Raw genomic sequence first — 17,271 nt, forward strand, 5'->3', positions numbered from 1 at the left:
ATGGGCTTTTCAGCCATATCCAAATGTCTTAAGGGCTGATTCTGAGGCCAGAGTGCTGTTTAGGACACCTGCCATTCTATGGGTCTGCTGTGTATCTCGCTTCCCATGTTGGATTGTGCTCTCCCTTTTTTATTCTATCAGCTAGTATTTGCAGACACTAGTCTTGTTTATGTGATCCCTTTGGCTCTTAGTCCTATCATCATGATCAATTGTGAACAGAAATTGATCACTTGGACTAGTGAGATGGCATTGGTACATGCCACCTTGATGGGATTGAACTGGAATCCCCTGGTATGTTTCTAACTCTACCGTTTGAGGTAAGTCAGCTTGAGCATGTCCCGAATTGCACATCTCTTCCCTCTCTTACTCCCACTCTTATATATAACAGCGATCACCCTTCAGTTAAGTTTCAACACTTAAGAATAACTGTGTATTGATTACAGTATTCAACTAAAAGTATTAAGTAGAACAAATAAACAAAAAAATACTAAGAGGGATAACGTATTAAGTTGTTCATCAACAACAATGGTAGAGTTATAGACAGTGAGAGGGAGAGACATAAAGAAAGGTCTTCCTTTTGTTGTTTCACTCCCCGAATGGCCGCAACGGACTGCACACTGCGCTGATCTGAAGCCAGGAGCCAGGTGCTTCTTCCTGATCTCCCATGCGGGTGCAGGGGCCCAAGCACATGGGCCATTTTCTACTGCTTTCCCAGGCCACAGCAGAGAGCTGGATTGGAAGAGGAGCAGAGGGGACTAGAACCGTGCCCACATGGGATGCAGTACCGCAGGCTGAGGATTAACCTACTGCACCATGGCGCCAGCGCCTCATAATTTATTTTAATACATAATAATTTGTGGGCGCTGAAGGACCCTCCTATTACATTTATGAAGAAAGAGACCTAAAGTTTAAAGTAACAGGCACAATGGTAAAATGTATAATTGATGTTTCTTATAGTTTGAATCACAAATTAATTTGAGTGATTAATTATAGCAGTGGCTAAATGCAGGAAGGGTTTCAGAAGTCTGTGGAAGCTGGTGTATTCTGACTCATTGGAGTCTATCTCATTGGGCCACAAACAGGGAGACTACTAGTCCATCCCTGTTCTACCTCTTAACACAACAAATATCCAATTTAGAAAACTAAGCTAATTTAATTTCATGATTTGACTGGGATTAACATTCAAATTAAATAATAAAATTTACTCAACAAGTCATACAAAATTCCTGGTCTGGCCATTCCTATATGCCAAGATGGGAGTTGGGGGAAGAAAATGAAGATTCGGGCCGGCGCCGCGGCTCAATAGGCTAATCCTCCACCTAGCAGCGTCAGCACACCGGGTTCTAGTCCCGGTCAGGGCGCCGGATTCTGTCCCGGTTACCCCTCTTCCAGGCCAGCTCTCTGCTGTCGCCTGGGAGTGCAGTGGAGGATGGCCCAAGTGCTTGGGCCCTGCACCCACATGGGAGACCAGGAGAAGTACCTGGCTCCTGCCTTCGGATCAGCGCAGTGCGCTGGCCGCAGCGCGCCAGCAGTGGCGGCCATTGGAGGGTGAACCAACGGCAAAAGGAAGACCTTTCTCTCTGTCTCTCTTTCTCACTATCCACTCTGCCTGTCAAAAAAAAAAAAAAAAATATGAAGATTCATCAACATCAACAATGCTCTGTTGTTGGGAGCGTGCACATTAAAGGTTAACTCTTTTTGGAGAAATGACTCTTGTTTGAAAAATATGTTCTTCATTTTTTTAATAACCAAAAATAAAGTTTAATATTTGGTTCTGAGGAAAAATAAAATTTAAGGTGCTATACATTTTTTCCAAAAATTATTTACAGGTTAGGTAACACTGAAATATCTATGTTGTTATTTCATGATATTTAGTACTCCTGTGTTCCCACTTAGAAATATTTGTTCACATTATTTATATGAAAGTGACAAAATGGCAGTTTTATAATTTAATAATTTACAACTAAAGTTCAAAAGTTGGGGACAAATACAAAAATGCATTATGAGCTTTGCTCTTTTAACCACTTGATACATTGGGTGTCTACTTTATTTTATGATATCAGATACCAGTCCATAAACTAATTTAATTTTAGTCATATAATACTTTTAACTCAAATGAGTTGGAAAATACAAATATCTCTGCTTTAGTAAATTGCTTTATGGGAAGATTATCCCTTCAATATATAACAGATGAAAGTATGGGTGGTATGGAAAAAATGGAGAAAGGCATGGATAATTTTCCAAGAGGAACAGATCACATTAATAAATAATTATCACACAAACTTTAGATCTTAGGCCAAGTTTCACAGGAATTTTGGAATAATATTGAACAGGTTTACTTTTCTCTTTATGTTTACATAGGTAGATAGTAAAAGTCATCCAATTTAGTAACCTTTAAGGAAATGTTACGTATTTCAAATTAGATGCAATATTCTACTGTAAAATTCCTTGTTATCTGACCCAGTTATTTCATTAGTTGGGTTGTCCATAAAAGAGAATTTAAGCTAACTCAGATATTTCAGAGTACAAAAAAATAAGTAGAGATTAAAACTTGTCAAATATACTGCCTCAGGAATTATGTCTCATTGCCTAAGTTACACATGAGAATTTCTACTTCAATAAATCTTTCATGTAAAAATAACCTAACACTTAAATATAGAAAAGGAAATATTATAAAAGTAGAGATCTGGTATTTTAAAAATATTTTCCAGCTTACCTAAAATTAAATTCACTACCCAAAACCACAATTCTTCCTTTTTTTTTTTTTTTTTTGATAGGCAGAGTGGACAGTGAGAGAGAGAGACAGAGAGAAAGGTCTTCCTTTTGCCGTTGGTTCACCCTCCAATGGCCGCCACTGCTGGCGCGCTGAGGCCAGCGCACTGCGCTGATCCGAAGGCAGGAGCCAGGTACTTCTCCTGGTCTCCCATGTGGGTGCAGGGCCCAAGCACTTGGGCCATCCTCCACTGCACTCCCTGGCCACAGCAGAGAGCTGGCCTGGAAGAGGGGTAACCGGGACAGAATCCGGCGCCCTGACCGGGACTAGAACCCGGTGTGCTGGCGCCGCTAGGCGGAGGATTAGCCTGTTGAGTCGCGGCGCCGGCACAATTATTCTTAATTTTACTGCAAAGGTTTTCTCAACGGCTCACCAAAACATGCAAAAATATACATCATTCCCAAAAGCTACTGGTCCATAGTCTGTAAGTTGGAAGGCAGAGAAACATCAACTTCAAAGAGTTCATTTTACTTATGAATTGGTGCAGCATTTTTGGAGATGCTGATACAGTGTAACAATACACCACAGACATGAACAATCTGTAAACGTGAATGTCTTGACATAATGTGTGTTTTTTTTTTTGGATCAACCAGAAATATTTCCTGTTATAAATGTTTTAAAGAACAATGCCTAAAATTATACAAAAGTTCAAAAATATAATTTTAGCTAAGTTTACATCTAACAGGGAAACATAGCTGGTAAAAGTCTTTTGGCTTTCTTACAAATGGTATCCTTATAGTTCCTCAACTGTCATAGGATCAAGTATTCTTGTAGAGAAAATAAAATGATTGCAAACCATTCTTTCTCTATTGCTTTGTGTGTCAGATCCTGGCCCATCACTTTTCCTGTCCTGGTCTTTCATGCATGCTCCCTTCGTGAAAGCATCACCAAGGACTGTCCAACCTGGGCCCTCTTCTGATTTCACTGCAGTCTGTTTGGCTTTTGAGTTCTTTTCATTTGAACTTCTCTCATTTGTACTTCCACCCATTCATCTCAGAACACTGATGAATTTTTTCTTAGAAACAGTCGATGTTTATTGAGGCCAGCAGGTAGTATAGGGGGTAAGGCAGCTGCCTGCAGCACCAGCATCCTATGGGGCTCTGGTTCATGTCCACTTCTGATCCAGCTCCCTGCTAATGGCCTGAGAAGAGCAGCAGAAGACAGCTCAAGGACTTGGACCCCAGTCACCCATGTCAGAGACCTGGATTGGGTTCCAGGCTTCTCACTTCGGCCTGGCCCAATACTGGCCATTGTGGTCATCTGGGGAATGAACCAGCAGATGGAAGATCTCTCTTACTCCCTCTCTCTCTAACTTTGGCTTTCAAAATCAATCAATCAATAATTTTTTAAAAAGAAGTTGATGTTAACTTAGCTCATTTTCTAATAGAGCCACCAGCATCTTTAGCCTGACAACATTTTTGAGGTTTTTGAATAGCAATAAATAATCGCACCACACCCCTCATCACAATTCTCTGGCGATTACTCTCTGCTTCTTTTTTTTTTTTCTTTCTTTCTTTCTTTTTTTTTACAGGCAGAGTGGACAGTGAGAGAGAGAGACAGAGAGAAAGGTCTTCCCTTTTTTGCAGTTGATTCACCTTCCAATGGCCGCCATGGCTGGTGCGCTGCGGCCAGCGCACTGCACTGATCCGAAGGCAGGAGCCAGGTACTTCTCCTGGTCTCCCATGTGGGTGCAGGGCCCAAGCACTTGGGCCATCCTCCACTGCACTCCCAGGCGACAGCAGAGAGCTGGCCTGGAAGAGGGGTAACCGGGACAGAATCCGGCGCCCTGACCGGGACTAGAACCCGGTGTGCCGGCGCCGCTAGGTGAAGGATTAGCCTAGTGAGCCGCGGCGCCGGCCTACTCTCTGCTTCTTTGCCTTTGCCAACACCTGGCCTTACCCTGCACATCATTTCCCACTCCCACTTCTCATCAAGCAGTTTTCTTTTCTTTGGTCTCTCTTGCTGTAGCTTTTCTTTCTTCCTTTTCCAGCTCCTTTTTTTTTTACTAGAACGGTGCATTTACTCTAGTCTCTGAACTTCTTGGATTTGTGGTTTACTTTCTGACAATTTGTGGAAATTTTGTCACAATTGATTCAAATATTTCTTCTGTTTCTTTATCGCCCTTCTTATAGTCCTTTTACAAGTATGTTACACCTTGTGGAGTTGTACCAAAAGGTAGAATCTGAGAACAGATTTGACTCTGTTTTCTTTTTTTTTTCTCTTTGCTTTTCAGTTTTGGAAATTTCCTTTGGGACATCCCCAAGGATAGATATTCTTCCTCAGCTTGCCCCTATTTCATGAGCTCCTCAAAGACAGTTTTCTCCTTTCACAAAGTGTCTGATCTCTAGCATTTCACTTTGCTTTTTTCTTAGAATTTTTGTCTCTCTGCTTATATCCCCTCCTGTTCTTGCATGTGGTCTGTTTTTTCCATTAGCGCCCATAGCATATTAATCAAAGCTGTTTTAACTTTCTAGTCCAATAACTTCAACACGCCGGTTATCTCTGACTGTTTTTGAAGCTTGTGCTGCTATCTCTTCAGATTGCGGTTTTTGCCTTTTGGTATGCTTCACAGTCTTTTCTTGATAGTAGGATATGATGTACTAGGGAAAAGTCACCCCTGTCAACAGACCTTCAGTCCAGTCACTAAAGCACTCCCTTGCACTCGGATTGGTCTCAGTCTTTAGTAAGCCTGTGCCTCTGGACAGTGAACTGCACACGTCTTGCCAGCACCACCTCACCACCGTTAGGTCGGACAGGATGACCACAGGTGGCTGGAATAAAGTAGTTCATTTTGGCGGAGTAAGGGAGGCTCCAGAAAACCCCCACATACTTTAGGCTCACTTCCTTCTGAGGGAAGACCTTGTTAAGAACAGAAGGCTCAGGTGTATTTTTAAACTGTTCCTTTTCCCCACCTCCTTTAAGAAGCATGATGTGATTTTTCTCTAATATTCACTGTGTGAGAACATGGTCAGACTCCTACAGATAAAACTCACGAAAGCATGGGCGCCCTTCTGTGACTGGGTCCTCCTGGAGTTGTTAACACTCAGACTTGTGCACACCGAGTATTCATCAGTCCGTGAATCACAGAGTCTGTTTTCCTACCCTGGCATTGGATCCTTTGGAGATTTCTGCCTGTGAGTTTGCTTTGGTCACTGTGACTCTCTGTATCTCTCTCTCCAGTCTGGGGTCAGTGGTTTGCTCTGAGACCTCATTTCTCTCCTGGATCTAAGAGGAGTTGTTGATTTATCAGTTTATTCAGCTTTTGTTTGTTGTTAATTCACCTGTGAAGTGCTGATATTCTTTGGCAATCTTTCCTAAAGCATTTTCACTCTTTTGTACTTTTAGTTGTCTACTTTCTGTTGTTTTGTTGTTCCCCTTGGTGTTTGCTGATCTATTTGGCTGCTGTCCAAATCTTTGGAACTTTTTCTTTGCACACTAAATGAGAACCATTTATTCTAGATTTCTTTTCTCAGGGCAGTTGGAAGAGCTAGGGACAACTATAAATATTTAACTAAGAGGCATCTTAATGCAATCTTCTATAATTAAGCTGTATTTGTAATAATATCAAAGCCAGAATGACTTTACAATATCAAGTAATCCAAGAAGCAAATGTCCTTGATTATGAAAAGCATATATGCCATAAAAATCACTAAATTATCTGAGGCATACATAAACCATTTACCCTCATATATGATATTTCCTAGTACCTTTAAAGACCTTTTTAAATGTAGCAGATATGTACAACACAGAACCTAAGCTTTATATTTTAATGTGATGCCTTGAACAGATGTATTATGAAAGTGCAGGAGCTGTAAGGACTCTCCGGGAGAGCATCACATTTTGCTTTTAAACAATCTTGGTAAGTAAGAGATGTGAAACATTTTGTTGACTAAAATTAATACATGTATAATACTTATAATTTAGCAAGTATGTCACTATCAACTGAATGTTTTATTTTTATATGCATCATTTTAATTTTTACTAATAAAAGGGAAGCTTAAGCAATTCTTTCTAAGAGGACTTAGTTGAGAAACTTGAAAGGCAGAGTGACAGTGAGAAAGACACAGACAGATAGAAAGAGAGGGGGAGAATCTTCCATTTGCTGGTTTACTCCTCAAAGTCTGCAACAGCTGGGGCTGGGTTGGGCTGAAACCAAGGACCCAGAACTCTATCTAGGTCTCCCACAGGGGTGGCAGAAACCTAAGTCATTTGGCTATTATTTGTAATTTGCTGCCTTCCCAGGTGCATTAGCAGGAAGTTGGATTGGAAGTAGAGTAGCAGATTTGAACTGGCACTCTGATATGAGATGTGGGCATCTTATGCAGCGGCTTAATCCACTGCAGCATAATTCCTGCCACAAACTGCATGTTTTAATAATACTTCCAACTAGGTCAATTTCTCCATGGTCTATTCTGATTATATAAATAACCAACATATGAATCTGAAGATTATTAACATACCTGTCATATTGCAGTACACAAGAAATGATCCCAGGGGGCCACTTCCATCTACATCCACGTGGTACAGCCCAGAAGAGTTCCCTCTGTATTTGTGGGCTTCGCAGGACTGCTCGTAGAGAGCTGCAGGAACATATCATTTATCACAAATAGAAGAAATCCTTCAGTTTGGTTAATTAATGTCCAAAAGGCTTCTATTTCTGAATTACAGACATGTTAAAAAGATTACTCAACATCATTTTTATTAGCATGGATGATATTTGATTGGATAGACAAAAATGACATTTAAAAGTTAAATTTGGGGCCGGTGTTGTGGCATTAAGCTGCTGCCCTCAATGCCAGCCTCCCATATAACAACAGTTTCAGAACTTGATGCTCCACTTCTGATTCAGCTCCCTGCTAATGTGCCTGGGAATGCAGCAGAGGATGCGCCAAGTGCTTGGGCCTCTGCCACCCAAGGGGGAATCCCAGATGGAGCTCCTGTTGGCTTCTGCTTGGCCCAGCCCTGGCTGTGGCAGCCATGTGGGGAATGAAACGGAAGATGAAAGACTGATCTCTCTCTCTCCCCCTGTGTCTCACTATCTCTTTCTGTAACTCTGATGTTCAAATAAATAAAATAAATCTTTAAAAATTAAATTTATTATTAACAAAAGAGGGAAATTATCAATTTTATATGAATGTAAATGTTGAATGTTGATAGCTTCTTAATGAATATTTGAAATACATTTTTATTTTGAAGACAAAGGAAACAGTATATTGCTGATTAAAGATGAATTTGTAGTTACAGTGGAAAATGCAATACCATCGTTAATAGAGAGTTATTTGGCAATATCTAGGGATTGTATTTCCTCTATACAACTATTTTCTTGTTTTTAAGCAAGGAAACATGAAGGTTCTGAGGCATTGTATAAAAAAATTCAATAAATCTTTGAGGGAAAACTCTGAATTTGAATTCTACATGCTAATGAATATGATTGTTTTCAAAGTCATGGCAACCAGATTCAGAAATAAGTGCTATAATTAAAGGATAAGCCCTCATTCTGCCTGCAGGAACTGAATATCTGAAGTACATTAGTTTCAGTTTGTGTTAGTAGTCTAGTAGTTAAGCATGTTATAAAATACTTTTAAATTATTTAATAATTGTATCCTTTACTTACTTACAAACAACCAACAAATGAGTACTTTGCAGAGATGAATATAGCTTGCAAATCAGAAACTTGTCTTCATTAAAAAAATTAAAGTTGATTGTAAAAAGAAACTTTTGTTTTAAAAATATTTAAAACTTTTGATTTATAAAGAAACTTCTGCAGTATTTTGTGACAATTCAAAATAATTAAAACAAGAGAGAAAATATTATTATGAGAGACGTCCTGACTTAATGTTAATTTATTAGGTACTTTAATTTGTGCAAGTAAATGTTTTATTGAATACAAAGTATGGACTTAACATCTGCAGGTGATGGGCATCACCAATCCTCAGCATGAGTTTAGAAAAAGATTAGAAGGCAACCTGTTGGCTAGCAGGAAAGATGAAGGTGAGGACGCTAAGGGCATAGAGTCCTAAAGTCTTACCAGCACCAGTCCATTTTAGCAACAACACAGACACAGCTGGGGAGGACAAATTGAGTGAAAAGATGAAATACAGGGGAAAACAAGCCATGCTATGGGAAAGAGAAGGGAATGTGTGTATGTTTTTATAAGAAGGACATTGTACATAGACTAGATTGTACAGTTACTTTCATAAATATTCATTGAAAACTCTTCTCAAACACTTAAGGCAAATCCCAAGAATAGGATTGGACTGGGGGCAAATACTGAGGATGATGATTAGAAAAACCTTTAAAATTTATTTTGGTTTTTAAAATTTGAATGGCAGAGAGAGGTCTTCTATTTGTTGGTTCATTCCTCAAATGCCTGCAACAGCCAGGGCTGCGCTTGGCCAAAGCCAGGAGTCTGGAGCTCAAGCTGGGTCTCCCACATGGGTGGCAGGAATGCAAGCAAGTGAGCCACTGCCTCCCAGGATGTGCAGTAGCAGGAAGCTATGTCAGAAGTAGATAAGCCAGGCACTCGGATTTGGGAAGCAGGCCTCCCAAGTGGTGCCTTTATTCTCTGTGTCAAACACCTGCCAATATATTAGACTTTTTACATGACAATGAATATATGTATTAACTGCAGAATTGTTCCAAAGAAAAATTACCTATGACAACTTGGTGCAGCAGTCTAGTTGCACGGTAAGCCCATGAGTGTGGGCTTGGCAAAATTACACTTATGCTTGGTGTATCTGTTTAAAAACTACAACATATTTAACCCAATTACTAGATCAGATTGAAATTTGGAATACTTCTCTTTTCTCATATTTTCCTGCAGAATTGTTTGGAGTTACAATTTTACTTCAGTCAACAGCCATGTGATAATTCAACTAATCCATTATCCACACTGTGTAAGAGATGACGCTGGGCAAGGCAGATAATACAAAGTTAAAGGTAACCTGGGCGTGGGCATCTGCTTCATGGGAGATGCTATGTATGGAGGACAGAAGTAGACAGAGGTCAGGATCTGCTCCTTGTATGAGCCCTGTGGCCTTCTCAAGTCACTCAGCTCTGGTTTTAGAGGGCCACCCAACTCCTAGAACTGTTGGAACAGCTTTGGAAACCAAAAATCTAGTAACAGAGTTGGCCCTGATTGTGTCCTTCTTTGCCCAGTTATTTTGTAGAAACTCAGAGCTGGTGATGCAGTATTCTCTAGGTTCATTTACACCCTGCATGCCCCCTATAGTTTTTATGAAAATAAAATTGAATATTACATGGAAGAACTCTCTAAAGGAGGTTCTCAGCATAAATAGGTGATTGAATTGATGACGTTGAATCTTACTCCATTTCCCTGAAGACCCAGGGATGGGGGAAATTGTTTCTAAGGGAAGTCGCTCAGAAATGTTACTAGAGATATAGGAGAGAAGAAGAAAACCTTAAAAGTCATCAAAAATACCAAAACAAGCCGAAAAAAATGTGTGTGTAGTCGGTCATATTCTTCTAATTGTTAACAAATTAGAGGTCAATAAAATGAAAGGGGCTTTAAAGTATACAGAGGCTGACTCTTCAGTAAAGACAAAATTTTTAATAAAATAGAAACAATATAGAATTGCTATGATAAGTCATTTCATGGAAGCAATCTCATACTTTGATGTGTGTTAGAATAACCAGGGCAGTTGGTTCAAATAGTTTCCTAGGGCCCCATCCTCAGAGATGCTGATTCTGTAGGTTTGGGTGAGACCTGAGATTCCTTCACTCTAACAAGTTTTCCACATGATTCTGATGCTGCTTATGCATGGACTACCCTTCCAGCATCCTAAAAGGTTCAGAGTCAACTTAACTCAATTCCTTATTGTGCCATTCATTAGATGGGTAGCAAGTTATTTACTCTCTTTTTGTCCTCAACTCTGCAATGCAGGTATAATAATAGTACTTTTTCCCCAAGAGTTGATTTAGGATTAAATAATTTAATACAAGTACAAGCAAAACAACAGATGGCAGCAAGCATACTTAAGCATTCAGTAAATGAATACTCTTATAATTATTCACTTTAAAATCATCATTATTATCAAAGAGATTTTAAAAGCCCATTAGTTTCTAGCTGTTATCTAATTTCTTCTTCTGAAACTTTACCATAGCATTCCCAGGCCATATTTTTGTTGCTGTTGTTGTTTCAAAAAATCTTTAATCCTATTAAATTTAACAATGAGAGTGTAAAATCTTGTGAATGATTTGTTTTTCTGTCTTTGTTTCAAAGTATGGCTCAAATCAAGTAATGAAATAAGGTTGTTACATTATGCATTCTTGATTAATTTAGTTTGATTCTTATTCTTTGTTGTATCTTATTCTCCTAGACTTATTTTCTCATTGATTACTATTATCTCTTTTTCTATTTTACTTAGTACTACTATTTTTTAAAGATTTTATTTATTTATTTATTTGAGAGGTAGAGTTATAGACAGTGAGAGGTAGATACAGAGAGAAAGGTCTTCCTTCTGTTGATTCACTCCCCAAATGGCTGCAATGGCTGAAGCTGCGCCAATCTGAAGCCAGGAGCCAGGTACTTCTTCCTGGTCTCCCAGACAGGTACAGGGGCCCAAGCACTTGGGCCATCCTTCACTGCTTTTCCAGGCCACAACAGAGAGCCGAATCAGAAGAGGAGCAGCTGGGACTAGAACCAGCACCCTTATGGGATGTCGGCACCACAGGTGGAGGATTAACCTGCACTGGCCCCAGTATTGCCTATTTCTGTAAACTATTTCAACACCCCCTTGTATTAAATGAGGCAGATTGAAAAATATACTGGAAATTAAATGTATGCTAAAACACTGAGTATGATGTATTTGCATGATTGAAAATATACAGATACACGTAAGCAACTAATGAAAATGAATTGACACAAAAATTATAAATACATAGAAACAAGCATTGAGGTGTGTGGCTTACGTGAATGGCAGGTCAGTCCCATGTAACCTGTGCCTGTGCAGTCACAGGAGAATGCATCCCAGGACTGGGAGCACTCGCCTCCATGTTCACAGTGGCTGGGCAAACACCTAAAAGAAAACAGACACAATTGTTATTTCCCTTTATCAAGGATCAGGAAGTCTTATTTGTGTGTATGAAACTAACAGGTTCCTGTTAAATAACAGCAAATACAAGAGAATTCTATGACCTATGATGACTGTAGTGATAAATTTAGTAGAAATATATCCAGTGGCATGATATTCATTATTTTATGTATCTGTAGCAGCTGATTTTTCATGGCATCTTATTTTTTTCTTTTTGACCCAAGTGACAAAATGTTAACTCACATGTGGCTAACAAAATCAATAATAATAACTGAAAAGTGATCCCTGTTAAATATAAGAGTGGGAATAAGTGAGGGAGGAGAAGTACAATTTGGGACATGCTCAATCAGACTTGCCACAAATGGTAGAGTTAGAATCATGCCAGGGGATCCCAATACAATCCCATCAAGGTGGCATGTACCAATGCCATCTCACTAGTCCAAGTGATCAATTTCAGTTCACAATTGATCACACTGATAGGTCTAAGAGTCAAAGGGATCACACAAACAAGACTAGTGTCTGCTAATACTAGCTGATAGAATCAAAAAGGGAGAGAACAATCCATCATGGGAAGCAGGATACACAGCAGACTCATAGAATGGCAGATGTCCTAAATAGCACTCTGGCCTCAGAATCAGCCCTTAAGACATTTGGATATGGCTGAAGAGCCCATGAGAGTATTTTAGGCATGGAAAGCCAAGACACCCTGGAAAAAAAAAAAAAAAGAAGAAGACTTAAATGAAAGATCTCTGCGAGTGAGATCCCAGTGGAAAGAACGGGGCCATCAAAGAAGGAAGTAACTTTCTCTGAAGGGAGGAGAGAACTTCCACTTTGACTATGACCCTGTCAGAATAAGATCAAAGTCAGCGAACTCAAAAGGCTTCCATAGCCTTGGCAACTCATGTCGAGAGCCTAGGGAGATTACTGACGCCATAAACAAGAGTGTCAAATTGTTAAGTCAACAACAGGAGTCACTGTGTACTTACTTCTCATGTGGGATCTGTCCTTAGTGTGTTGTCCAATGTGAAGTAATGCTATAACTAGTACTGAAACAGTATTTTACACTTTCTGTTTCTGTGTGGGTGCAAACTGATGAAATCTTTACTTAATATATGCTAAACTGATCTTCTGTATATAAAGAGAATTGAAAATGAATCTTGATGTGAATGGAATGGGAGAGGGAGCAGGAGATGGGAGGGGTGTGAGTAGGAGGGAAATTATGGGGGGGAAGCCATTGTAATCTATTAACTGTACTTTGGAAATTTATATTTACTAAATAAAAAATAAATTAAAAAATAAAAAAGAATTTAAAAAATCAATAATAATAAACAAATTTGCTATACTTAACTGCTACATTGAAGACTTTCAAAAGGAACGAAAGGAAGACAGGGAGGTGGACGAATAGGGGGAGAAAGTGACAGGACCATATTCGATTGTGGAGTAAAACAGTTTGGGAATTTTGGGTAACATTTAATGTAGGTCAGCTCATCGTCACCTTTTATATTTAGAATGAGCAATCAGTTATTGGAAGACTTAGTATTGTTAAGATACTATCCAAACCAATCTACAGAGTCAATATAATCCTATCAAAAATCCAGTGGCCTTTTTTGCAAAAATATAAAATTTCATGCAGAATTCACAGGAACCCCTAAGGGACCCGGAGTATCCAAAACAATGTTGAAAAAAACACAAAGTTGGAGGTGTCATACTTCCAGAGTTATGAGGGAACATTTCCTTGTGGAAATGGCAGAGTTGGTAAGAATACAGGTCTTGCCTACTTGGGTCCAGAGAAGGGGCAGGAGAGGGGCTGAGAGGTCCTGAAAAAGACTGCCTATTTGTGTTGGTGGACAAAGGTTAGGCAGGGAGCTGAGATAAGAAAGCTGCCAGGAGCCCCACAGTCCTGTGTTTGGCTCCTCTAGGGACCCTTTGAGAGGGATCTGGGGGACTAAGAAGAAACCCCACCAACTTGGCACCCCAGCAACATACCTCCACTTGAAAGCCAGGACTTTGACTAATTGTATGCAGCTAATGAGAGCTTATTCTGTTTTCAGAGCATAATAGTTATGAGCAACCAGTATCACAGCTTTTCAAATATTTCAAGGGCCAAGGATTGGTAAAGTGTGTGAGGATGAACCCAAAGCATACCCTCAGCATTGGGTAGGAGTGAGAGCTGAGGATGGGATGAAGCTAGGGGGAAAGACCCTCTGGTCTCTGCTTTTATAAATCAGCTGAGAAGGTTGGAAGGGAAAGTGGCCTCATTAACATTTCTGGGTGAGGGGGTGAAGGGGCAGCACCCCAGTTTGGGGAGTTTCTAGAGGCAAAGGAGCTCAGCAGCTCTGTACAAAGGCACAATTAGAGTTTTTGATTTTGATTATAGGAGTCTGGTGGAACTGGGGACGTTAGAAGGTAAAACCTATCCAAACATGAGACAGCCAGTATGTGTGGCTCTGCCATCCAGGGAGCCCACTGTTATTTTTTAGTCAGACTAAAAAATTTGATTTAAAAAGATAACTTCAAGAAATTCAAATGGCCAACAGACACTCGAGAAAATGCTCAGGATCACTAACCATCCGTGAAATGCAGATCAAACCCACAATGAGGTTTCATCTCACTGCAGTTAGAATGGCACCCATACAAAACAACAAATGACAAATACTGGCGAGGATGTGGGGAAAAGGTACCCCGGTCCACTGTTGGTGGGAATGTAAACAGTTGTAACCACTGGGGAAGAGAGTTTGTAGATACTTCAGAAATCTGAATGTAGAGCTACTACTATATGATCCAGTCATCCCACTCCTGGGAATTTACCCAAATCAAAAGAAATCAGCATCTGAAAGTGTTATTTGCACTCCATTTTGAGAATCAATGATTGTTTATAGCCCTTGTCTCTTCCTTGTTGAAGAACAATGTTTTGTTTTTTGTTTGTTTGTCTTTTCCTCATTCATTGAACTCTTTTATTTAGAGTAAGGTTAAATATTTGATCATTAAGTATACTGAAAATAGATCATTGTAAAAATTGTGGGAATTGGAGAGGGAGGGGGAAGAAGGATTAGAGCATGGGTGGGAGGGAGTGTATGAAGGGAAGTGCCACTATATTCCTAAATCTGTACACATGAAATATATGAAACCTGTATAACTTAAATAAAATAAAAAAGAATTAAAATATTTCTTATCTTCTCCACAGTTCATTGAATCTGCCATTATGCACATATCTTCCTTGATCTCTGCAGTTCAAACTTTTCTAGGAGAGATTTTCATTTTCTCTGTAGAAGATGCAGTATTGGGTCACTGATGTAAATTAAAAGAATAATAACTTATCAAATTGTCCTGTCCCAGAAAATGTCATCTGACTGATGGAGTATGTTTGCAAGAACTGGCTTGATGATTATGAATCCAGTAACTTGGGACCATATTAATAATGAAGTATTGGTCTTCTAATAAATACTATCATTTGAAAAATACAACTAAAGGTGCAGTTTTTTAATCCTCACTGCAATTATGATTATTCCATTGCCTATGGGAAGATGATAGAGAACGAGAGAACAAATGGAATTTTTTCCCCAATTGACTTCATTTTATTTTAAACTTTTAAAACAAGCATGCTAAAATTACATGGGGTCTCCTTACCTGTCTGTGATGCCACACGAGTCTATCTGGAGGTCCCTGAAACTCCCCAGCACTCCCTGCTGTACTAAGATGGGATCTACTACTGCATCATCAATGGAAATAAGCCTCAGGCAGCCCTGAAACCCTTCCAGGGGGCTGCTGCATCCATATCCAGAGCTGTTGCCAGGGCAGCCTGAACATACAGGAAAGAACCAACTGTTACTTTGAAAATATTGCCCATATTTATTTTATGAGAACTGTTTTTTTGTGAAATTTATTTTATGAGAACTGGTTTTTTTATGAGAAATGCTACTTAAAAATTGTAGTTTGGGGACAGTGCTGTGGTATAGCAGGTTAAGACATCTCTTGAGATGCCCACACCCCATTTCAGAGTGCTGGTTCAAGTCCCAGCTTGGGGAACCCTGGTGGGGGTCCTGGCTCTTAGCTACATTCTGTCCCAGCCCTGGATGTTGCAGGCACTTGGGGTGTGAACCAGTGGGTGGAAGATCTCTTTCTCTTTCTGTCACTTTGTTTTTCAAATAAATAAATATTTTTTAAAAATTATATTTTGGTTGATTTGTAACTTGTCACAGATGAGGTTCTTACTCATATGTGGAAATAAAAAATTGATCTGATAAGATAGTAGATCAGTGCTTACCAGAGATAGGGTACAGAAAGAAGGAGAAAGATTGGTTAATGGATACAATGTTACAGCCAGATAGGAGAAGCAAAGTTCAGTGTTCAATGTACAAAAGGGTGAAAAATCATATATATTTGACTTTGGGATTTCAAAGTATGGAATCGAGAGCCAAATTACATTCTTAGTATTCCACCTCTGGCTCCCTGAAACTCATAGTCTTGCCTCGTACAATGTATAATAAATTCCATCTTAAATAATTTCAAAGTCTTAGCATTAATTTAAAAGAGCAAAATCCAAAGTCTCATCTAAGATTAAAGGCAAATTCTTTTGGCTATGAACTTCTTTAATGCCAGAAACAAATTAAGAATTTCCAATGCACAATAGTGGAACAGGCCCAGGGTATATATTTCCATTCAAAATGAGGGAGATGGGGAAACAGAAGGGTAGAACAATCTGATCAAATCAAGATCAAAGCCCAGCAGAGCATACATTAAAATCTAAAACTCTGTGTCTGGCATCCTGGGTACATTGTGGCAGGTTATGGGCTCCCAAAGACTCGGTCAGTCCTGCCTCTACAGTTTTACTGGTTGCAGTCCATGCTTCAGTTTTTTCAGGTTATCTGTGTATCTCTCTGAGGCATTGCTCTAAATGGGGCTCTCCAGTGCCTCCAACCTTGTAACAGGTCTCTGTTTGGGATTCTAAGCTTTTCCATGAAATCATGTTGGAAGGAGTCACCATAACCCCATAATTCTTGCATTCTGCATCCCTATAAAACCAGTATCACATGAATGATTCCAGATTGTGTTATCTGGGTGAACAATACTTGCAGCAGCCTAATGTATGGCTCCAGTTGCAGGGTGCTTTGATGATTGAATATAGTGAAATGAATCCAAAAGCAGGCATGGACAAGCTCTTGGAACAGTGCCCCAGGTTTCCACGAATCAATTCTGCTTTTCCAGTCCTCTGGGCTTGTGATGTGGGGAGGGAGGGGTGCTTTGAAGATTTCTGAGATGCCTTTAAGACCTTCCTCTCATTACTTTGTCAAAAAGCACACTGCTCCCTTTAACTTAGGCTAATCCCTTTAGCAAGAGGTTTCTGCACCACAATTCCCTGCTATAGAACATGTATTTTCTTGGCCACTTCTTTGGTGAACCTTAGAATTTTCAAATACTTCTATTCTGCTTTTTCCTACCGATTCT

At 39.6% G+C, this 17,271-nt stretch overlaps 1 protein-coding gene across 1 annotated transcript in view; it reads right to left on the reverse strand.

Annotated features, from left to right (window-relative positions):
* Window positions 1-17,271, reverse strand: part of CNTNAP3 (contactin associated protein family member 3) — a 198,331-nt gene that overhangs the window by 69,522 nt on the left and 111,538 nt on the right. The window contains exons 9-11 of the mRNA XM_070049821.1: window positions 15,454-15,625; window positions 11,705-11,811; window positions 7,234-7,353 (exon numbers count right to left, since the gene is read on the reverse strand). Coding sequence (XP_069905922.1) covers window positions 7,234-7,353; window positions 11,705-11,811; window positions 15,454-15,625 — 399 coding nt within the window. The remainder of the gene's footprint in view (window positions 1-7,233; window positions 7,354-11,704; window positions 11,812-15,453; window positions 15,626-17,271) is intronic.

Source organism: Oryctolagus cuniculus, chromosome 10, assembly GCF_964237555.1.
Source record: "Oryctolagus cuniculus chromosome 10, mOryCun1.1, whole genome shotgun sequence".
NCBI lineage: Eukaryota > Metazoa > Chordata > Mammalia > Lagomorpha > Leporidae > Oryctolagus > Oryctolagus cuniculus.